This window comes from Petromyzon marinus, chromosome 4 (assembly GCF_048934315.1).
Source record: "Petromyzon marinus isolate PM22_M1 ecotype Great Lakes invasive population chromosome 4, UKy_Petmar_22M1.pri1.0, whole genome shotgun sequence".
Classification (NCBI taxonomy): Eukaryota; Metazoa; Chordata; class Hyperoartia; order Petromyzontiformes; family Petromyzontidae; genus Petromyzon; species Petromyzon marinus.
In genome coordinates, this window is record NC_133670.1 from 10,470,946 (window position 1) to 10,495,634 (window position 24,689).

Here is a 24,689-nt window from a genome sequence, read left to right on the forward strand (position 1 = left end):
AAATAGCATTTGTATTTGTTACAGTATTGATTTAAAATAGATGACCAAACATTTCGCGGGAAATGTGCATCACGCTCAAGTAAACCATTATTATTTAGATTATTTTCGCTGCTAGAAATGTCCACATGATAAGCCACTTATCATTGAGCTACCATTTGTAACCAGTTCGCTGCTGAAAAAGAAGCTAATAGCTGCTATCGTGATGTTGTATTTGTAGTTGGAACGATTTGGCCAGCCCCTACTGGACATCTGTGAAAAAGAGCTTTATAGCTCATCGGATTCCTCCAGTAAAAATATTCAGATTTCGATTGAAAGTGCGTAGATCTAAGCAGAAATCCATTAACGTTCTGTATAGTTTTAACCACCAGGTGGCAATGTTTCCCCTTATGGGAATTTAACGTTTGCTCTTGGGGGCCGTCCATAAATGACGTCACGCACCGGGGGGGGTCAGATATTTGTGACGATGTGTGACGAGCGGGGGGGGGGGGTTTGAGAAATGTGACGTCACATCAAAATGCGCCACTTTAAATAAATATAGACAACACGTTCTACTTAATAAAATTGACTTTTTAATAAATGTTTTCTCCTACAACATCAGAGTGTAGTGCCACATTAAATACGCACGACAATGACAATAGTTTAAAGCGATTTGTAGCATATTCGTGGTTCTTTTGGTAAAGTCACGTAGAAGGGAAACAATAAAATAATAAAAATATAAAACAATAATATTCTCACGACGTTTCGACTGCAACACAAGCAATCATCATCAGGTGTGAAAACCACAGCAAGACAATTTGAAAAAAGTGGCGGTTTTTTTAACGTTAGCACCACAAAGAGCGATTTGACAGTTTGTTCAGATGGACGAGTCCATCATTGTTCGGAAAAGAGGAGGGGGGAGACGAAAATAATGGATGCGGTCTGAAGGCCACCGTAAGCGTGAACAATCAATTAAGACCCGAAATGGTTTATCAAATCCTTCCAATGATTGCTAAGCCAGAATCCATCTTCTCGATTGAAATTGTCTTTGTATATGTGGATAGCCTCATGAACGAATCTCTCATGGTAGCCAGATGGCTTTCAAAGAACCTCTGTCTTGGAGAAGTCAATGTCATGTGAGCCTTCATAATAAAGGTTTTTGGGTTAGATCGCGTTATTTAGAAATGTGTCGAAACCCTCCACCACCCGACACAGCCAATCAGCAAAATAAAGTGTCACGTTGACAAAAGACAAATAATTCACTACTTTAGTCCACCGGTGTGTTGAAGAGTGAATCCACAACATTTGCAGTTTGAATACGACGTTTCGCTAGTAATTACATCCAGCATCATCGGGCAATTTGCCAGAATGATGCTGGATGTAATTACCAGCGAAACGTCGTATTCAAACTGTAAATGTTGTGGATTCACTCTTCAACACACCGGTGGGCTAAAGTAGTGAACTAATTGTCTTTTGTCAACGTGACACTTTATTTTGCTGATTGGCCGTGTCGGGTGGTGGAGGGTTTCGATACATTTATAAATAACGCGATCTAACCCAAAAAACCTTTATTTTGAATAATATTGGTCGCGAAAGCCTACGTGTTAAACTGTCATGCGAGCCTACTGAATTATAACAGTGATCTGCAACCTCTGCAACGAGTTGCAAACACTCCAGCGTTGAGCCCTGTCACCGCTGGCCCGAGTACATACTTAGATATAAAAAAACAATGTCACAATACTTCACGTAAATGTAAACAAAATATTTAAAACAAGCCATTGAAAAATTATAGAAGCTTTGTTGTAAAAAATATAAGTGTGAGGTAATGCTCTTGTTAATTAAACAATCCATCGTCCATCAATTTGCTTGGGACAGCTGGGGTGCGTTGCATTGATCCCTGATGAGCTCTGCGCATGCCCACGTCTCATTGACGGCGGCAGGAGAGGAGTCATTGGCGAATTGATGTAGCCGGGGTAGTAAGGATGACTGCAAGGTCTGACCAGGCTAATAAGGGGACATCTGCTCTGTTTTGACGTCGATGACGAGAGCCTAAGGGCTTTAAGAGTAGGGGTGGCTTCATCCAAGGGTACAACATGCTCATGGCACCCTGAAGTCCTCGTGGGAATTTCTGATCGCTATGACAGGGCCAATCTAAATTTGATTTCATCACCACATAGCACTCATGTACTTACTGACATTTCAGGCACAATAGGTTAGTTTCTGAGAGATTGCATGATATTGCACTTAAATGCCCAATGCTTTACTAACTAACCTATATTCTGGCTTATCATCACAATAGTTAATGAGACAATAATATTATTTTTGAACATAATTTCAATATTATCCAGTGAATAACATGGGTTTAGGCAGAGTCAAAATAATTATGTTTTAAAGTGAGAGCGACACACTCACAGATTTGCAGTTGGTGCATAAGATTTGTCCACCGACATAATTATCTCTATCGCTTGGCAAAGATGCCTTGTTTGCACATGTGCCATACCTGAGGAGAGAAAGTGTTTGACCTCAATTACCAATAAATCAGAATTTACGATCAGACAGCAAGTATAGCAAAAATGCATATGAATCACGACACATTTGCCAATAAAACTTACTTTAAGTTTTCCTGGACATTCACATGGTGCATGTCATTGATGATCCTGCAGTGTTGGCAATGAAATATCACATCTCTCGCCTGGACGGTCTTACTCTTGATCTTCTTCTGTCTTTCCTTTGTTCCTCGTTCATGAATTGTCTCTGCAAATCTTTGACCTAAAGGATTTCCCAAATAATAAATGAAAGCAAAAAAGTTATGTTTGTAATGAGGAAATACTAAAATAAGTTGTACATTTCTCTAAATATTATGCTAACATGATTATAACCCAATCTTATGGATAAAACAAGAAATGCTTTTACCCACACTGCCACGTGCAATATAACGTCATATTTATAAACGTTACATTTGTCTGACTGCATACATATATGATAATGTCTTATGCTTAACATGCACATTACTCTACGGAAAAGGATATTAAATTAACGATTAGGAATGGATATTTAACAAAGTTCCACCTGAATGCCTTTGTGAAGATATTAATATTATAAGGTACATAAAATGTGAAGTGTGCAATGCAGGTTGCCTATGCCTCGTGACTCCACATTTACCTTTTTAAGATAATCGTCGCGTTTCATAGACTGAACGGTCTCAATGGCTTTGTGCATCATCGTCTCACGGTAAATGTTGGTGTTTTCACGCTCCACTACACCTGTGCCCTCCATGGCCACGAGGGAATAGGTGATGTCTTCGGCCCGAGCTCTCCCACGTGCCTGCCAGACAACAAGCACACATACCGACTTCCTTAGTGGCTGTCAATGCATTATTGTGCCTTCACTGATTATACGAGAAGGTGGTAAATGCAGTTGTTGATACTTAAAAGCACATATCACAAACACACACGTTGTGAATACTCTTTGGTTAACTTCGGTAAAGTCACGTAGGTAAAACATAATAAAAGTTAAAAAAGAAAATAAATTAAATCACGACGTTTCAGGCGCAACACAAGCGCTCGTCATCAGGTGGGACCACCACAGCTAGAAGCAGCTGCTGGAATGGGTAAGAGAGCTGCAGTGGAACAAGACGCTATGTACATAAGAGACGGGGGGGGGGGCACGGAGGAGATACGGAGGGGGGGGGGGTTGCGTGGTGCGGGGTGCAGGGAACTCGTCCTCAAATTAAGATACGGCACATTTGCTCGCCTTTTCAATAGCCATAGCAGTAAGAAAATTTGCACCTTCATAATCAAAAGTTATTACTTGTTCTGATATTTTTTAAAAAATGCTTCAAAACGATGTTATCACAAGCAATCATTTATTTTCAACCACAATCTACTTTACATATTACTATTCCATACCTTGTGTTTTAACAAAAGATCCATTCATTATTCGTGTCCATCTTATGAAATGTATATTATCTCCTCCCACAACTATAACAAAGTAATTTTTTTTCTATTCTATAACACATTTTACAAACCCATTAATGCCAGTAATTTGCAAATGTGTTAGCCTGTGTGTGACAAGGGCATTTCGTACCCGTGCCATAGCCGTTTCGTTTGTGACCAAGCTGTAACGAATAACAAAATTGCATTCTTTGATGTCCAGGCCTTTCTCAGCCACAGTGGTGGACACCAGCTGATTCAGTTGACCCGTCCGGAATTTTTTTTTTAATCACATCTTGTTTTTCACTCTATTAAATATGACAATGAAATAAAAAAAGAGTAGCGAACTCAATTCAATAACTATTTATAGGCTATTTTAATCTAAAATTCAAACAATAAAAGCACAGTATGATAAATTATGCACTGCAGAATATCTGTGTACTGCCGAAAGGATTGTATGTTACAAAGATGTACATATAAAAAAAATAACGCTCGCAAAATAATGTATCTGGTAAACCAACAACATGCAAGGGCTCCCACTGACCTGAGTCATGTGCTTGAGTTGGTTGCTGTGATCTGCACCAATTAGGAAGTGAGCACGCATACCAGCCGCCTTCAGATCTGCATTATCGTGAACTCATTGCCAAAGGGTCTGGGCACTCTGTCGCGTCTTGGTGAAAATTATGCCCCGGGATTATTCGGCCTGCCTGAAACCCTGCGGCACTGCCTCCTGTAGCGTTTCCAGGTTTGGATTCTCATGGCAAAGATTTGATGAGATCTTTTTTCAGATTAACTTTGTTATCTATAAGAAATATACTTCAAAGGAAAAAATACATAATTAGACCTCCTTTGCCAGTACCAAAATATAATAATAAATACAGTGAATGTTTTTTTTGTCTTCGAATCACGAAAACCACAGTATAAGACGTACCAGAGCAAACGACGAGACCTAATCATAAGTTTGCTGATGAATGCTCGTGTCATAACAGAATAGTTATACTTAATAGGGCATTTTAAGATGTGAGCGGAGCCAAGCGTAAGTATACCAATATGTGCAGTTATTGAAATTTCTTTACAACATAATTTGGATTTGGAGACTAAATGAGCAGCTGCTTCAAGATGCAGTACAAAGAAACACAGCCAACTAATAAAGTTGTCAGGTGAACAAACGTACCGATTTATCACTGATTCAGCACATTGGTGTGTTTGGAGAGTAATCTCGCAACATTTAAAGGGGTACGACGTTTCGCTCATAGTTACAAACAACATCATCAGGCAGTTGCCAGAATTATGAAAATGCCCTCCAGTCTTTGGTGTTAACTCGGGGCTTTGATGTCATCAATGTGTATCCACAAGGGAATAGGAAGTGGCAGGAAGTGATACTTTAAGGTTAATATATTCACATAAATTGAAATTGTATCTCGCAATAAATTATCTTTGCTAAATAGGGATGCCATAGTGGAGAGCCAAACGGGCCTACTTTGATCTGCTACTGCATGCGGCATACATCATTCAATAAACATACTTAACGCACCGCCAAACAGTTTTAAAAGGAATTATTCTGTTTCATTTCACTTGTCCTCTTTTTTTGCTTCTTCAACGTAGAAATTCTGGAGGTGGTTAAATGCATCCACCATGCGGATAGTGCTGTTTGATGAGGAGGGCATCGTTATACTTCCTCAAATGCAGAGCACAGGCACGCAGGTCCCTGTTGGTGTCCATGGCACCTGCACAGCAGGAGGAACGGTGTTACTCCGTGTTGTAGTCAAAGCAAGAAAGGCACTGCCAGTGATATATGGTGCCTTAAGCATTACTGTTCTTTATGGTTAAGAATTCAAACATGCAGCTAGAACACACCTGCAATGCAATTTAGAATTTAAAAAAACGTGCAGTAATGTTATCATGCAAAACATCCACAGGTAGCATTGTTAACTATGAAGGCACTGCAAACAGAAAATAAACTAAATTAAATCGGGAATAAAACCTTTCTTTTCCTGCTCCACGATCCATTGTTCATAGCCCTGTGAGCCAAACTCAGAATTGCTTATTTCCTGTATGTGTGCATGTATGTTGTTCATTAAATACCTTCAACTTGTCTCCAAATAGGTCCTACGCATCATACATTGCATACATACACACACAACACCAAGCGTGAAAAAGAGGTTAGAACATTGAGATTTGGACAACGTGTAGAAAATCTTGAGACACAAAATTACAAGTGCTGGTCTGTTGTGTTTATTCCCAGACTTCACCCCACATAACTCAGTAAAGGTTACACGAGGAAAACAATTTACTGGAACGCTCGCTTAAATTGGGGACAGTAGGGGAGAAGACCAACACGCAGGCCGTTAAGGAGGTGCTCAGACTGCTGTGAGGGCCTTTGGAACAGAGCTAAATTGATCAAATAGTGACGAAGGCAAAACGAAGATTGATTAGAAAGCACTGAGGGATTCTGTCCATTAACAACCAAGGTGGTTTCTGGATAGAGGATGAAGTTACTCCGTCCTAAAGAAATGCCAACATTTGCTGTGTTGAGATTAGGTCCACTGGATCCACATTTACATTGTACTTTAAAGCATATAGATCAGTCTATAATTTTAAAAACAGGTAGACCAAAAATGTTGAAACGGAAGACATTCTGTACAGTGATGCAGTATCATAATGACTTTTAAGTAGGCATATTGCCTATTATAGTATAGCATTTTATACTGTCATTTAGCAGTGTTTATTATGATGATGACACTACCAATGCAGTCCATTGATTGATGAATATTACTTAAACTGTATTACAAGTAGTCTTGCAAAGAGTTGTGAGCGTTTCAATATTTCACGAATAAACGAGACCTCTTTCCTCTCATCTGTGACCTCCGTGTTCTTCTTGGGCTCCTTCACAGTCTTCTGTAGCTCGTGCTTGTGATCCTGTACTGTTTTGATAGAGTTGGCATCCAAGTTGGCACAGATCTGTAGGAAATATATTTTACACAAACGTTGTTTTGAATACATAATTATGAAGGTAACAATGTACAGCCATTGTTAATCCGCTGATGTATGAAGGTCCCCCCCTCCCTGCCACCATGCCGTGTTGGTTGTGGGGGGTGTTTGAATATACTTCAGCTCGTCGGTTAGTGCTGGTTAGTGAAGGGGGGATTTGTGCTGGGTTCAATAGTACAGTATGCTAACCATTCCGCTACCGTTCTTCCCCTTATTAATAAGTACACACTAAACATTTGTGTGTTTTTATTAGTAACGTGGTTTTATACACTATTGTATGCCACATCACCTTTGGCCGTATATATTCAGGTGGTGGTACATACCATATGACTGTGTACCCTGCTGATTATATAACTTACTAACCTTGAAGATATGGGTCACAGCCTGTTTTTTGTTTCTTGGCCCCAACAACGCCAGGAGAGGCTGTGAGGCGCAAAATCTGGGGAAGATTCTTCTTCTGGCGTTTGAGTTTATCCTCCAAGTAGCGATACATAATCTTGTTATACACAGCCTCCTTTTGTATGTGGTGGCACTCGTCAATGATGAGCAGGGTAAACACTGTAAAAAGAGAACACTACATTTGTAAAGCTCAAGCATACACTCGCCTCTGTCTACAGACCAATACTATCCAGCAACATTAGTTTAAGCAAATGCTGCTGAATAATATTGGTTTGGAAATCCAAATGGCCAATTAACTGAAATATATTTATATTTGGACAGAGAGAATAGAGTTCTGCTCATAGGTCTTTACCAAGATTGGTCCACAACAACACCGAATGCGTTTTTATACAATAATGCATGTGGTAATTTTAGAATAAAAGTGCATGAAAAATAGCTACTAGTTACAGTAAATATAATGTACAGACTAATGACAAGCAGACGTATACCTGATAGAGAGCTTTCATGTATCCGTAATGAAAAAAATCACAGGCTTTGTATTTAAAATACCGATGATACAATACTGCTCGTGGATATGTTTAGAAACTTGCATTAAAATGAGCTGTCAAGTAATACCCACAACACACCCGCGCAACACAAGTTCTTGCTGATGAGTGAATATATGTACCACCGATGTCGAGTCCCTCATTGTCCAAATTGCAAAGGGAATTCTCCAGGATCTGAGCAGTGCAGATGAGCACATCACATTGCCTCTGTGTTTGTTATCCAGTGGCACCTTGAGTGGAGTGGCACCTTGAGTGGAGTGTCCCCACTCATGGCTTGCACAGCGTAGCCTTTCAGCGGGGGTCTTGAACTCATTTTTTGACAGCTGGTCCACCAGTGCCACCTGAACAACACCATCATGAAAGTGAAAGAAACGTACACTCTTAGTACAATAAAGAATAAAGTTCAACCAATGCATCAATTCATTAACTAATATGGCCCCTTGAGCTCACAATAATACGTTAAATAACATACGCAAAAATAGTGCAGGTCAAAGCACTTATCATTCTCCCTCTTTCCTTGCACTGCTCGACTTTGAAATGCCCTCCCATTTTTCTTGGTTCTTTCGGTAAAGTCACCACGTAGAAGGGAAACAATAAAATAATGAAAAAATATAAAACAATAAAATTATCACGACGTTTCGACTGCAACACAAGCAATCATCATCAGGTGTGAAAACCACAACAAGAAACAAGAACATTTTCTTGTTGTGGTTAAGACAAGACGAAATATCTGTGGATACCATTAAATTAACGGGACCAGCTGTTGGACCAACATTTGCAGACCTGTTTACAGTATTAATTGTTTCCATAGAAATTAAACACCTGACATGGGACGATCTATATCTCAATTGATAACTTATTCAAACTGGGAAATAAGAATGATAATTATAATAAGAATGACAGCCCTATTAGCATTTTATCACGCGTACTCCACATACATTAATCATGTATTTGCAATAAGAGGATGCAGTTGCTGCACTTAAAAGGCATGCTATTGTTTTCCAGTAACAAACACAATACAATAATTGTACAGTAGTTGCAATAACAAAAACATCAACAATAGTATTTTAATACAAGTATTTTTGACATGAATGACAGGCATCTGGTGCTTACATCTTCTACTAGGACAGCCTCTAATCAGCTATGGAAGTTGAAACGGAAAAAAAAGTGATCAACGTGCAAGCATTTACGGCCAATGCACTCGTCTGATTAAAAACGATACAGTAAATTTTGATTTAAAGCTTTCGTGACTGCAGGGATTCATATTCTTGGTTCTTTCGGTAAAGTCACTTAGAAGGGAAACAATAAAATAATACAAATATAAAACAATAAAATTCTCACGACGTTTCGACTGCAACACAAAGCTGTGGTTTTCACACCTGATGACGCAGTCGAAACGTCGTGAGAATTTTATTGTTTTATATTTTTTATTATTTTATTGTTTCCCTTCTACGTGACTTTACCGAAAGAACCAAGAAAATGATACAGTAGTTATTATGCTCACGGGATGGATTGCACGTTGGTCCAACACGGTCTTTCACGCTACATTCCAATGTGATGTTCGAGGCGGCATCCACGATCGACTGTTAACGATGCTAGTGCCAATGTTTCGTACTTCTGGATTTCCGTGTGTGCTTCCAATGCAGGAACTACAGGTTCACATTCTCCTTCTGGCTTTTGGTCGGTTGTAATTAGAACCTAAATAAATTAAGAGGCGTAAACAAAAATGTATATCATTACCGTGAAGTCAGCAGAGCTCATAAATGCTGTGCCCACCAAAATTTGACTTTTCTTAGATGGGGTTTTATTGCCTGAAATTTTTGTTTATTGATTTTAATACAATGACAAGTAACAATGTATGTGATTATAACATATTCATAAAAGTGAAGACTCGTTTAAACATACCTGTGTCACTTCCCAGTAGATGTATGGCGAGTTCTCTGTGGACGTTATGGTGCGGCGCATTGATAAATTTGTTAAAACATCCTGGTGGCTTACGCACTAAAATTGCCAGAAACTTCCCTTTTGGCCCTCGTCTCGGGTTCAGCCAGAATCTACGGAGACAAAGCGCAATCAGCAGCAATTATTATTCATTAGCTATCGGCAACCAAAACAGCAAGATACATTTTTTTATTCGGTGTAACAAAAAATCATTCAAGAGCCGCAATGCATGTGGATACGAGACGGTGACCCTTTATAGAGAACGGTCACGAATGAGTCCTTAATGAGCCGCAGGTTGCCGTTCCCTGCGCTAGTGTCTCGAATGGCCACGGAGGCTGTTTGGGACAGAGCATCCGCGCCTGGACAGCCCTCTCAGAGTCGAGTGTGATACATTACGTTTGAAAAAAAAGAAAGAACGTAGTCGAAAGGCTGCGGCAGGCCTTTAATTGTAAGATTGGAGTGATGCCGTGGGCTAAATTTAATGTGTCGTTGGGTCATTGTCATGGCCAGAGGGCCTGATTGTTATCGCTGAAGCTGTGATCAAGTCACGGCGTTATCCGCTGCAACAAGGGGTAAACACGACAGTTTAGACCCCGTGGAAATGGCTGATAAGAGTACCCAGGATAGTGGCGTCAAACATAGGAAAGGGCATCAATTAAAATGCCTTCGCAAAGACCGCGTGAAAAAAATTATTGAAGCTAGCAAGAGATTTTAATACACCAACAGCAATAAATCCTAGAGGTGCACTAAAATATGCAACCAGCCGCAACCTATTAAATATTTCACTAAAACACACCTGCACATCATTATAGAGTAAATTATCTATGAGCTTGCAATGTGCACAATTAAATTATGTATTTACTTCTTTATTTGCATGTTTGGATGTGATATTCATTGCATAAATGCATACCATATTCTGAACAGATCTAAAATGCGTGTCATTACGTGCTTGCTATGTATGTCAATCGACACCCTTGCAAATGAGATCTTCCACCTCAAGAGATTTTCAATGTCAACTTTAATTGACTAAAACAGTGTTGCAATAAGGTGTGTGTTGAAATAAAAGTATTCGCAATCCATGCATCACATTTAAACACCAGAACTAAAATAAACATGGTACATATTCTAATGAGTGTTTGGCTTTGGGCATGGGTAACAGCAAAACAGTCCAAGGGAATTAAATTAGTATCCTGTACTGCACAAAGAGGGCATCCAAAATTATAACAGCACTCTAAAAACACTTCATCCAGTGCCGGCCGTAGTCTGTGCTAGACAAAACACGAAATATTCATTTTTCTACAAGCCATTCTTAAGCAACCTATTGTAAAAATAGTGATTGTTTACTGCACTGAACTGAAAACTTGAAAAGTGGCTTTGTTCAACGACAGCCTCACCAGCCGTAGAACATGACAAGATGCACAATCTACACGTGACAAATTCATACCTCACTGATGTCTTCTTCATCGAAGACATCGTACATATCCATCATCACTTCATAGTACTTCATTTGTTTTATGATTGTCGGAGCCAAAAGATTAATGAGCTCGACTTCTATCTCCTAAACGTCCTCCTCCTCGGGTGGAGGAAGGTCGACACAACCATCCGAGTCGTCAGCAACAGATGCCGCCACGTGCAATTGATTCGTTACTCGCGGGGCCATCAGGAGCGAGCTTCTCCGACTTTCATCTTAATCTTGTCAAAGAGAAGCTTCGCGGCTTTGTTCTTACATGTTTTATCCACGCTCTCGACCTGCTGACGCTCTTCCTCGCTCAATGTGACGATTAAAAGAGGCAACAAAGGGCAGAGGCTTGCACGAGCTTTTGTATTTTGGGCATAAAGCACTCGGATCAGGTAAGGGGCGAGACTCTTGCGAGCATTCCTCCAGCGACATTGCTTACGATGGAGACCTGGAAATGCAAGGTACATCAGCGCACGATTTGCAAAACACATTGTCGTGAAAAAAAAATGTGTTGACAGCTCAAATGCTCTCTACATCTGGTTGCAAACCCGATCGTTATCCCACAATGCCAAATGATTGCCTCACATTTACGACGTACATTGCTGCTCTGTTTCGAACGGAAATGTGTGCAAAGAGGCACGGAGGTGTGCATGTTTAGGGTTACACTGGGGGACGAAAAGAGGAGCACATTAATGAGAGACAAAAAAACGCAAAGTTAGAGCCAATGTTTACTGCTAGGAAAAGTAAGTCAGTGGGCTTGGCCAGGGAACAAGGCGAGACGGTCAAGACAAACGACAGCGTGGCAGCCAAGCCAGGGAACATTGCCCGCGTGCAAGATGGACCTTTGAATGAGCATGGCTGCTGCTGATGATCAAGTCAGACAGGTCACAGCTATGAGTCAGCTATAGCCATACAGGTGAGCAGCTATGAGTCAGCTATAGCCAGACAGGTGAGCAGCTATAAGTCAGCTATAGCCATACAGGTGAGCAGCTATGAGTAAGCTATAGCCATACAGGTCGCAGCTATGAGTCAGCTATAGCCATACAGGTAACAGCTATGAGTCAGCTATAGCCAGACAGGTAACAGCTATGAGTCAGCTATAGCCATACAGGTGAACAGCTATGAATCAGCTATAGCCATACAGGTGAGCAGCTATGAGTGAGCTATAGCCAAACAGGTCACAGCTATGAGTCAGCTATAGCCATACAGGTGAGCAGCTATGAGTCAGCTATAGCCATACAGGTGAACAGCTATGAGTCAGCTATAGCCATACAGGTGAACAGCTATGAGTCAGCTATAGCCAGATAGGTCACAGCTATGAGTCAGCTATAGCCAGACAGGTCACAGCTATGAGTCAGCTATAGCCATACAGGTGAGCAGCTATGAGTCAGCTATAGCCATACAGGTAAGCAGCTATAAGTCAGCTATAGCCATACAGGTGAGCAGCTATGAGTAAGCTATAGCGATACAGGTCGCAGCTATGAGTCAGCTATAGCCATACAGGTAACAGCTATGAGTCAGCTATAGCCAGACAGGTAACAGCTATGAGTCAGCTATAGCCATACAGGTGAGCAGCTATGAGTCAGCTATAGCCAAACAGGTCACAGCTATGAGTCAGCTATAGCCATACAGGTGAGCAGCTATGAGTCAGCTATAGCCATACAGGTGAACAGCTATGAGTCAGCTATAGCCATACAGGTGAACAGCTATGAGTCAGCTATAGCTAGACAGGTCACAGCTATGAGTCAGCTATAGCCAGACAGGTCACAGCTATGAGTCAGCTATAGCCATACAGGTGAGCAGCTATGAGTCAGCTATAGCCAGACAGGTCACAGCTATGAGTCAGCTATAGCCATACAAGTGAGCAGATATGAGTCAGCTATAGCCAAACAGGTCGCAGCTATGAGTCAGCTATAGCCATACAGGTCACAGCTATGAGTCAGCTATAGCCATACAGGTGAGCAGCTATGAGTCAGCTATAACCATACGGGTCACAGCTATGAGTCAGCTATAGCCATACAGGTCACAGCTATGAGTCAGCTATAGCCATAGAGGTGAACAGCTATGAGTCAGCTATAGCCAGACAGGTCGCAGCTATGAGTCAGCTATAGCCAGACAGGTGAGCAGCTATGAATCAGCTATAGCCATACGAGTGAACAGATATGAGTCAGCTATAGCCATACAGGTAACAGCTATAAGTCAGCTATAGCTATACAGGTGAGCAGCTATGAGTCGGCTAAAGCCATACAGGTGAGCAGCTATGAATCAGCTATAGCCATACAGGTCGCAGCTATGAGTCAGCTATAGCCAGACAGGTAAGCAGCTATGTGTCAGCTACAGTGAGGGAAAAAAGTATTTGATCCCCTGCTGATTTTGTACGTTTGCCCACTGACAAAGAAATGATCAGTCTACAATTTTAATGATAGGTTTATTTGAACAGTGGGAGACAGAATAACAACAACAAATATCCAGAAAAACGCACGTCAAAAATGTTAAAAATTAATTTGCATTTTAATGAGGGAAATAAGTATTTAACCCCTTCTCAATCAGAAAGATTTCTGGCTCCCTTTAAGAGTGTGCTCCTAATCTCAGCTCGTTACCTGTATAAAAGACACCTGTCCACAGAAGCAATCAATCAATCAATCAGATTCCAAACTCTCCACCATGGCCAAGGCCAAAGAGCTCTCCAAGGATGTCAGGGATAAGATTGTAGACCTACACAAGGCTGGAATGGGCTACAAGACCATTGCCAAGAAGCTTGGTGAGAAGGTGACAACAGTTGGTGCGATTATTCGCAAATGGAAGAAACATAAAAGAACTGTCAATCTCCCTCGGCCTGGGGCTCCATGCAAGATCTCACCTCGTGGAGTTGCAATGATCATGAGAACGGTGAGGAATCAGCCCAGAACTACACGGGAGGATCTTGTCAATGATCTCAAGGCAGCTGGGACCATAGTCACCAAGAAAACAATTGGTAACACACTACGCCGTGAAGGACTGAAATCCTGCAGCGCCCGCAAGGTCCCCCTGCTCAAGAAAGCACATATACATGCCCGTATTAAGTTTGCCAATGACCATCTGATTGATTCAGAGGACAACTGGGTGAAAGTGTTGTGATCAGATGAGACCAAAATGGAGCTCTTTGGCATCAACTCAACTTGCCGTGTTTGGAGGAGGAGGAATGCTGCCTATGACCCCAAGAACACCATCCCCACCGTCAAACATGGAGGTGGAAACATTATGCTTTGGGGGTGTTTTTCTGCTAAGGGGACAGGACAACTTCATCGCATCAAAGGGACGATGGACGGGGCCATGTACCGTCAAATCTTGGGTGAGAACCTCCTTCCCTCAGCCAGGGCATTGAAAATGGGTCGTGGATGGGTATTCCAGCATGACAATGACCCAAAACACACGGCTAAGGCAACAAAGGAGTGGCTCAAGAAGAAGCACATTAGGGTCCTGGAGTGGCCTAGCCAATTTCCAGACCTTAATTCCATAGAAAATCTGTGGAGGGAGCTGAAGGTTCGAGTTGCCAAACGTCAGCCTCGAAACCTTAATGACTTGGAGAAGATCTGCAAAGAGGAGTGGGACAAAATCCCTCCTGAGATGTGTGCAAACCTGGTGGAGAACTACAAGAAACGTCTGACCTCTGTGATTGCCAACAAGGGTTTTGGCACCAAGTACTAAGTCATGTTTTGCAGAGGGGTCAAATACTTATTTCCCTCATTAAAATACAAATCAATTTATAACATTTTTGACATGCGTTTTCTGGATTTTTGTTGTTATTCTGTCTCTCACTGTTCAAATAAACCTACCATTAAAAGTATAAACTGATCATTTATTTGTCAGTGGGCAAACGAACAAAATTAGCAGGGGATCAAATGCTTTTTTCCCTCACTGTATAGCCATACAGGTCACAGCTATGAGTCAGCTATAGCCAGACAGGTGAGCAGCTATGAGTCAGCTATAGCCATACAGGTGAGCAGCTATTAGTCAGCTATAGCCATACAGGTGAGCAGCTATGAGTCAGCTATAGGCATACAGGTGAGCAGCTATGAATCAGCTATAGCCATACAGGTGAGCAGCTATTAGTCAGCTATAGCCATACAGGTGAGCAGCTATGAGTCAGCTATATCCATACAGGTAACAGCTATGAGTCAGCTATAGCCAGACAGGTGAGCAGCTATGAGTCAGCTATAGCCAGACAGGTGAGCAGCTATTAGTCAGCTATAGCCATACAGGTGAGCAGCTATGAGTCAGCTATAGCCATACAGGTAACAGCTATGAGTCAGCTATAGCCAGACAGGTGAGCAGCTATGAGTCAGCTATAGCCATACAGGTGAGCAGCTATTAGTCAGCTATAGCCATACAGGTGAGCAGCTATGAGTCAGCTATAGCCATACAGGTGAGCAGCTATTAGTCAGCTATAGCCATACAGGTAAAAGCTATGAGTCAGCTATAGCCATACAGGTGAGCAGCTATGAGTCAGCTATAGCTAGGCAGGTCACAGCTATGAGTGAGCTATAGCCATACAGGTAAGCAGCTATGCGTCAGCTATAGCCATACAGGTAACAGCTATAACTCAGCTATAGTCATGCAGGTAACATCTTTGAGTCAGCTATAGCCATACAGGTGAGCAACTATGAGTCAGCTGTAGCCAGACAAGCAGCTATTAGTGATCTCTAGGCACAATGGATAGACAGTAGTAAAATCACCCTGCGAGTCTTATTCTCAGAACAAGGGCCACGTCGTTGCTCACACACCACGTGCGTCTGTCTGTCTGCTCGACACAGTCGCGATTTCTGCTGTCGGCACTCGTGTTTAGAGTCCTACGAGTGCTTCTGGGGGCGATGGTGATGAGTGCATGACGTGGAAGACGACGACGAGCTTCTCCTGCTGTCGCTGTCTGTCTGCGCCGGGGTTTCCCAGCAACGTCTCCTTCCTCTTCCTCCTCCTCCTCCTCCATCGCGTCGTCACTTTCTGCGTGGCTCGATTCTAGCAGTCGTCATTTCCCTGCAACGCAGCAAACTGATGGGGGTCACCGCGGGCTGGGCCACCAGCACCAACCACCGATGATGACGGTGGTTGGCGGTGCTTGGCAAAGCTGTCCACCCATACGGTTTACCCCGTCTTCTTTGTACAGGTCCACGCGGCGGTACACCCCGTATTAAATACGGGCAACATTTTTTTGTCCATTTGTGTTTTTTCCTTGCGATGGGACTTTGTAGGATGGATGCTGAGATTTATAAGGGCACGAGGTGACCAATAAGGTCTGAATTGGTCTGTAATAAGGTAGGCACTTTTTCTTCTTTGGTTCTTTCGGTAAAGTCACGTAGAATGAGAATAAAATAATAAATTGATAAAATAAAATAACACAATAATATTCTCACGACGTTTCGGCCACAACACAATGAAGGCCGCGAGACTGTCTGGTAGGACAGCGCTGTCCTACCAGACAGTCTCGCTCCCTTCACCTGATGAAGGCCGCTTGTGTTGTGGCCGAAACGTCGTGAGAATATTATTGTGTTATTTTATTTTATCAATTTATTATTTTATTCTCATTCTACGTGACTTTACCGAAAGAACCAAAGAAGATGAATCAAAGCTTTAAATCGAAAGGTAGGCACTGATTAGGGATTGGCAGGTATCAGTGATGCAGTATGGTAATGACTTTTAAGGCCTATTGCCGATTATAGTACAGCGTTCCTACTGTCATTTGGTAGTGTTGATTATGACACTACCAATGCAGTCCATTGATCAGTATCACTTAAACTGTATTACATATATATTCTTGGTTCTTTCGGTAAAGTCACGTCGAAGGGAAACAATAAAATAGTAAAATTATAAAACATATAGCCTGGGAAATAAATCTAAGCTTTTCAATATTTCACGAATAAACGAGACCTCCTTGCTCATATCTGTGACCTCCGTGTTCTTCTTGAGCTCCTTCACTGGGTTGACAGGTGTGGTAATATCTGAACCGGTTTTTATATTTGAGGGGCTCGATAGTTCAGAGTGCTGAGCTTGCACGACTGAGAGCCACGTTGGTTCAAATCCAGGCCAAGCTGCTTGTGATGTAAACTGGGTTCTCAAGTGTGGCGAGTTGATGGTCTCAGACTGGTCACACTGCATGGATACAAAAAAAAAACCTCACTTACGTTCAAGTTTGGACTTCACTTGATGTGGATAAATGCCACCTCTAAGAATTAAAATATCGGGTTGACTGTCAAATGACGGACGCTCTTCTTGCATGCAGGGCGGAGAGGGGAGGTGCTTCCCCCGACTGCATCCACCGTATGGAGCAGAGGGCCCCGCTCCAAGGGATAGAGTTACCTCTGTGGTATTACTTTAATTGGGCCGTCACCTGACGAAGCCTCACAATGCTCTCAGATCTGATGGACATTTAATCTCATGACATGATGCTCCGATTAGCACGGTTGAATACGTATAGTGCGACAAAAGTTCAACATGCAGTACATATCAGTGACGTGCGACGAGGTCAATGGCTGGGGAGGCACTGGCTAGTGTCAGAGCCAGATTCACAGAGGGGGCGTGGCCTCACTGAGGGGTGTGGCCTCAATGAGGGGCGTGTCCTCAATGAGGGGGCGTATTAGACACGCCCCCCTCAGTGAGGCAGATGTGATAGCTGCCTCCCCTGGTGCTTTTTCATTGCAGTTTCATGACGAGACCAGCGAGCCTAAATGTATTTATACACATACGTGAAATAAGTTATCTGGAGTATGGAAGGCGAGGACATGAAATGAAGGGGTCTACAAACATTACATCGGTGACATTCTGAGATGGTAACAGGCACGCGCTTATTGCCCGCGCTCCATCCAGTTACTGAGGGGTTGCGCAATCAGAGGGGAGGCTAAGCTCGTCGTTGCCTCACCTCTCGCCTCTTCCTGTATTTGCAGCGGAGCTCTGCAAATTTGGCGATTTTGACCATAAAAATGATTGGAATCGTACAGAAATGACATTTGTAACACAGATCAGTGGAAAAATCTTAATATTTATTTGATTTGATTCTTTTTTAACTTTTCGTAACAGCTATTTTCATTGGAGTATGACAGGTGAGGCTCTGCCTCCCCTGCTCCCCCTGACTGCACATCCCTGGCACATACATACTGATAGCACATTTGTTAAATTTGGGTTTAAGAAATATTTGCAACTATTAGTTTAAGTGGCATGTAAAGAAGCAGTTTATTTTTGTTGCAGACATCACACTCATGTGGTGTGTGTGAACAGTTATGTGCTAAAATCTCTCCGCACAATGTTATTACACAAAAACAATCACTCGACGCAATGAAACACGGTACGGTACTACAATTGCAAAAAAAACCCCATCCACCACAACCAATGAAATATTCTTTTTATTCGTTTTTTTTGTTGGTACAGAGCATTTCACTCTGAGCTCCAAACAGCATTAACCCCCACAATTCTACAGCAAAGTCATTTACCATCAGCATGAAAATTCAAAAAATCATCCAAAAGGGGGCACTGATACAATTTCCACTGGCAAGTCCAGGCAGCACAAACACAAATTAAAAAAAAACAAATCATTCACTCTTGTGATCATATACACATCTCATTCTGTACAAAAGGCCTTTCTTATAAATTATACTTTTGATAATTTAACAGCTGTCTACATACGACAGTGGAAGCTGCTCTATGTACATAAAACAAGACATGATGGAAATGGTGTATTGTTCGTAAACAACAAAGTCACATAATTTAAAGCAGCATCAGTGGGTATGTTAAAATATTTATAATAATTACTTTAGTCAATGTATTTTAAACTGCATATATCCAATATCAATTCATCTATTCCATATTGCAAATGCGGTGAATGTGGCTATGGTGTTGCGTTTATTCGAATCGGCCAGCTTAGCCAATAGATCTATGAATAACTGGCCATTGAAAATATAGCAGCATAAACTGTAGAGCTTTAAAAATCTAATTTGACATTTACAGTCGAACACAATGAGCAGGACACTTTGCCCACTCTTTAAAGAACAGGGCAATGCTATCTGGATAGGCAGCCACATGAAAAGCTCTTCTCGGTAAAAGCACACCTCGCAGACTCTCCCACAAGTTGGATTAGCATCATTGCTCCTTGGGATATACTCTTTTTCTGTGCAATATCAGGCTTGCTTTAAAGACGTGCCCACATACAACTTCAAAACTCATGAATGCAGCGCTTACAACACGTGCCCCATGGTGACCACGCAAGCTGCCAACATTGAAGAAACAATCTGAGGTAGATATCATCTGCATCTCCTGGTACAAAGCAGGAGGTATCCACTGGAAGACTTAATTCCCAGTAACCCTTTCCAGCTTGAAGCATGATGGCAGCCTTTGCATATTCCAAGGGAACAAACCTGGGAGAGACTGCCCTTTAACTTTCAATAACTATGGTGCAGACCAGTTTTGTAATTTGTTTTAAGCCTTCATTTAAATGCACCTAGGAAAACAAAAGCGCACACTTGCCCTGCACATTCATGCCAAAACAAAACCAAAGATTTTACTTAGCTACGAGAGCATCCAAGTCTTTGGTTAATGACCCAACCTGACCAAAGCATGTTCCACAACTGCAACTCACACAAGTGCTAATTCTCCTCTTCTGGCTGAACAATCCTAATAATCGTGTCCTCATTGTTGTTTTCCAGAAACAAGTGATAGTCTGATTCCATGCCAGCACACAGCCCTTACACGTTCAAAACTAATATATATTATTACCATTACAGTAACGTTTTTTTTTAATGCATCGTTAAAAACATCATTATTTTGATATCAACTAAAGTTTGTTGACCGTCTTCTTGCTGTGAAGGTTTAGGAAGTATTAAACACAAAGATAAACCTTATTTCTATTAAAACTAGTCTATGATTGGTTCAAAATAACGTCTCAAAAACATTCTCACTTAGATTATCAGCACTCATATCTAAACATACAGATTTCCACTCCAAATCCTGCTTCACAAAGGTATTTTTAGGTTTTTTTGTTTAGCTTTTTTGTTGTTTTTGTCATTTTATTTAAATATCAGTATCTCTTTTTCATAAAATCTATCCTACAATATTTCAGAATTAGTTTTCCCATTTAAAACAAGTATCAAACGTTAAATCAGAAAAATCCATAAATTTCCTTTTGTAACAAAAACAATGAAGGAAAACATCTTCTAAGAATGAAGACCGCAATAACGTAACATACTATTACATCGAAAACATTACCTACAGCACGGCAAGAATATACACCAATCACCAGTAATTCGCATGTCCTACAGTCTCAAAGACAAAAATTTTAATCGCAATCAATATTTCAAAGGACACACAAAAGCCAAAACTATAAAATAAGGCGAAAACAACTGCTGATCATTTTCTTTGAACATTCTTTGAAAGATTTACAACACCAATGACAAAATAAATAAATACAAATCACAAACACCATTGCCTTAAAGCCCCACCAGTTCCCACAAACAAAATGACCCAGAAAAGTTCTGATTATGCTATAAATGGATGTAGCAAAGCCAAAGACTGTGCTGTAAATGTTCCAGGATGTTTAGGAGATCCTGGCAGAGTCAATGTAACACTGATTTTTTTTTTAAATCAGTTATCACGGTAATATAAGCACCATCAGAACCCACAAAACAAATATTTATAAAATATATCTTTTGATAATTTCAAGTTTTTTTTTTCTTTAAATGACTTTTGGTAAAATAAACATATTACAAGTACAGATGGTGTGAGAGTAGGGATGTGGAAAAGTTATTTGAATTGACATTTCGTGGATATTAAAATTTAACCTTTCCGTAGTGAACAATAATAATAAAATTGCATCCATGCCAAAAGCACTTCAGGTTGAAGGCAACTTTGATCTCTTCATCAGCCAGTTTTCAAGTCAGGCTTCATCTGAAAAAAACAAAACAATACTTTTAATAGAAAAAAGCAATCAAGCTCAATATTTAAAAAGAAACAGCTGTGATCAAACAGTTTAATTCCAAATTTCTGGAGTGTGTGGTGTGGTACAAGATCTCAATACAACAGTAAATATTCATACCTTGCATCACTTTGCTTGTTGGTATGAGTACTGGGTATGCTCTGTGGCCTCCATAGAGACTCCTTGTTGCTGCCCGCTAGAGTCCTACAAAGAGAATTCCAATTTAAAGAAATGCATATTTTTTTATTTAAAGCTTTCGTGACTGCAGGGATTCACATTCTTGGTTCTTTCGGTAAAGTCACGTAGAAGGGAAACAATTTTTTTTTTCAAAATATATATTTAATTTTATTGTTTCCCTTCTACATGACTTTACCGAAAGAACCAAGAATATAGAAATGCATATTGTTATAAAGAAAACAAATCCGAAAGGAACACAGAATCTAAAGAGGCTTAAACAGGCACAGCCCTGCAAATGATTGCTCACACCACTGCTGGTGGAAGGCCTCCACTCGATGCAGCTTGATAGAGAGCCTCTCCTGAGGGCATTTCGAAAATTCTAAAGTCCACATTTTGGGGAGGGCGGCGAATTCTTCGTAGAATTCGAGAGACACCGTGATGGGAATGAGATGATGGTATATTTTCTCCATTTAGATTTTGGAAATAAATAGTTAAAATCCTACTATTTGTAATATTCGCACGAAATTTGGAGTGTTTATTAGTCACATTCCATGCAGTTCCTTTAATCTGCAAATGTTGAAATTTTGACTTAAAACTTTCGTGACTGCAGGAATTAATATTCTATGGTTTTTTTCGGTAAAGTCATGTAGATAGACAAAATAACAACAATAAAACAAAAATATATATTTTTAAATGAAGTGAATTCACTGTATTTTCATTTTTATTGTATTATTTTATTGTTATTATTTTCTCTATCTACTTTCCTGCAAATGTTTGTTGTGGATTTTTGGAGTAATTACCGCAGTTTGTCGCAGATTACAGGTTCCACGAAAAAACCATCCCATATGGCCGCAGAGTTCAACTGTATAACCAAGTACATTTGAGATGATTTTTTGAGTAGTTGACAATCAACCTCCCAGAAAATATCAGAATGTAACGATTTTGTAAAAGACAATAAGTACACAGTAGTTAGTGTACTTCATGATTCTTGATAGGAAATGTCAGCATATGTGTATTACTAAAGGCCATATCAAATCATCTAAGAGTCAAAGGTAAAACTTACATCGACAGCGACTGATGAGGCATTGATAGGGGTGTACTGGGGGATGTAAGTGCCCTGGTGTCCAGTTGTCATGTACTGTCAAAAAACAACAACATGGGTACATATTTAATCCACAACAGCCCACATTAATCATACAAAACTCTCCATGTAGTCTATTACTTATGTAGCTATACCTGCAACCAAAGAGCCGTGGTTCTCAACTGTCACAACCTTGTTGATGACCTTTGTCTCTGACCAGCATATCTCTATAGGTGCTGTATCAAGATGGTGCGCCAGGTGGCAGTCTTTGATACAGGTGTCGAAGACATGTATTCCAGCTTTCAAAATAAGTAAATTTAACCCACTCAAATGTGAAGCCATTAGATACATTCCAGCACGCATAAAGGATTGATTAGGCTGTGTGCCTAATAATTTGAGAACAGAATTAATTATTTGGTTAATGTATAATTAGCTTAAACAGATACATGGATTTGCTTTTGCTGTACGATGGAATTGTTAGAAATAACATGTAGTGTGGGAAAGGCAGATCACGGGGATTTTTTTGAAGATATTGCACGTTAAATAGTACTGCATAGTAATGCATGCACAGTGTGTCATTAATTGTAAAAAGGAAATAATATTTTCACAGGTAATATGGAAAAAGTATAATTTTAAAAATTAAAAATACAGGTATATTTTGTTACATGTTCATCAAATTACATGTCAACTGCGGGAAAAAATAGACAATATTTGTGATTCGTGAACTTTTAATTGAAAGTAGAATTTTACATAACCAATAAACATGACAAGAAAATGAATAAAGGGTGGTTTTTATTCATGAAAGTTTTTTTTTTTTTTTAATCTGAGCTCAACGCTGGCTTCTTAAGGCCGTCCGCGTCTGTGCTTTCATCACGATACTCACGGTGGGTGTGCTGCCCAGTGACAGGTGACTCATCTGCTGTGCGAGTGGTCCCATCATTCCCGCCTGCTGCAAGGACATGGTGTGATCCAAGGTAGGAGATATCACAGCGCCCTGGAGGCCATACAAGCCACAGTGCAGTGTTACACTATCATGACAGGAAGATGGAAAACATGTTTGCGTGTAGCAGTATGCACAGGAGATGTTACTGTCCTTGATTAATTAATGAGGACACGAGAAATGGCTCTTCCATGACCAACCTTGTTTTTATTATTAAAATAGTATCAATAAATTATGTATTGACAGCTTGAAAGCTGTAGATAAATAAAACATACACGTGGAGCAATTAATTTAAGGACACGCAGTGGAAAATAAAAGTCCAGCAAATGAACATAATTCGATAAAATAAACTATTTCCACACAATTACTTTTCATGCAAAACATATCGCTTTGACTGATATGCTGTAAACAAAAGCATACCCACTGGCGTTACATTTAAGGGATAACTTGGCCTAGTTTAGTGAATGTCACCTGTGATGTTAATCCATTAGGAAATGGCAGTGTGCCTGAAGGAGGGCTGGTTGGGCTCTGTGTGTCTGTGCCCTAATTGAAGGAATTATTGCACCTCTTGTTCCTGCTGATATGGCTTACCGCTGGTGGCATTACATACTGCTGCTGGGGCATCCAGGACGTGCTGTGAACCTGCAGATCACATTCACCCACCATGTACATGCACATTAAAATACTCGCAGTCACACACCGTGTATGTAAACATTGCAATGCTCGCGAGAGAGTCATGTACGTACACATTCGTTTGGCGATTGCGATGCCTTGCTTTCCACTTATCTCACTGTGAGTATGAACATTTCATGAAAAGCATGCATCCCAGAATGCCCAGTGTGCTAATTAATGGTTCGTGTTGCTAAGCTTAGAGCGTTGGTATATTCTACTCATCATTTCACCTTTGGGTAATGTCCAACATCGTGTTGAATACTACTGGCATTGAAGTGTATATGCAGTTTTTTTAAATGGGGAAACAGATAGTGTACATTTTTATTATGAGTGTGTAATGAATTTGATTTGGAATTATTTGTATTGTAGTTATGTAAACCTTTGTTTAGTAAACATTTGCCTTATTTGAGCTTTTTAAAACACCGATCAATAAATGAATAATTTTCAAGCAGACCACATTACCCACACCTATTAGCACACTTGTAAATTGTGTCCATGGAACAACCAACCCAAGTAACCCTGCGTTGGACTTGGTTGACTTTACTTCTCCCAGAACTAAAGTTGAGGGACAACTCAAGTTAGCAAATAAAGAGCGGCATTTTCATGATTTGCTAAACAGGTCGAGTTATCACCAGTTGGGGA

At 40.6% G+C, this 24,689-nt stretch overlaps 2 protein-coding genes across 10 annotated transcripts in view; both read right to left on the reverse strand.

Annotated features, from left to right (window-relative positions):
- Positions 1-1,355: 1,355 nt before the first annotated feature.
- IFIH1 (interferon induced with helicase C domain 1) lies at positions 1,356-8,056 on the reverse strand (the record flags this gene model as incomplete). Its single annotated transcript, XM_076053933.1, is given in 14 exon segments — positions 1,356-2,745; positions 3,139-3,300; positions 4,063-4,191; positions 4,193-4,216; positions 4,453-4,662; positions 5,501-5,560; positions 5,562-5,635; positions 5,893-5,992; positions 5,994-6,017; positions 6,352-6,454; positions 6,685-6,941; positions 7,188-7,295; positions 7,297-7,457; positions 7,966-8,056. Coding segments are annotated over 14 exon segments (1,593 nt in total), but the record flags the coding sequence as incomplete, so codon positions are not given.
- Positions 8,057-18,600: 10,544 nt separating this feature from the next.
- The window catches only part of LOC116938742 (RNA-binding motif, single-stranded-interacting protein 3-like), a 150,133-nt gene continuing 144,044 nt past the window's right edge, over positions 18,601-24,689 (reverse strand). For all 9 annotated transcript variants that reach the window (XM_076056321.1, XM_032946300.2, XM_076056309.1 and 6 more), the window contains 5 exons: positions 23,967-24,017; positions 23,319-23,429; positions 22,418-22,492; positions 21,298-21,381; positions 18,601-21,149 (listed from right to left, as the gene is read on the reverse strand). In XM_076056321.1, the coding sequence (XP_075912436.1) occupies positions 21,304-21,381; positions 22,418-22,492; positions 23,319-23,429; positions 23,967-24,017 (315 nt within the window). In that variant the 3' untranslated portion in view covers positions 18,601-21,149; positions 21,298-21,303. The remainder of the gene's footprint in view (positions 21,150-21,297; positions 21,382-22,417; positions 22,493-23,318; positions 23,430-23,966; positions 24,018-24,689) is intronic.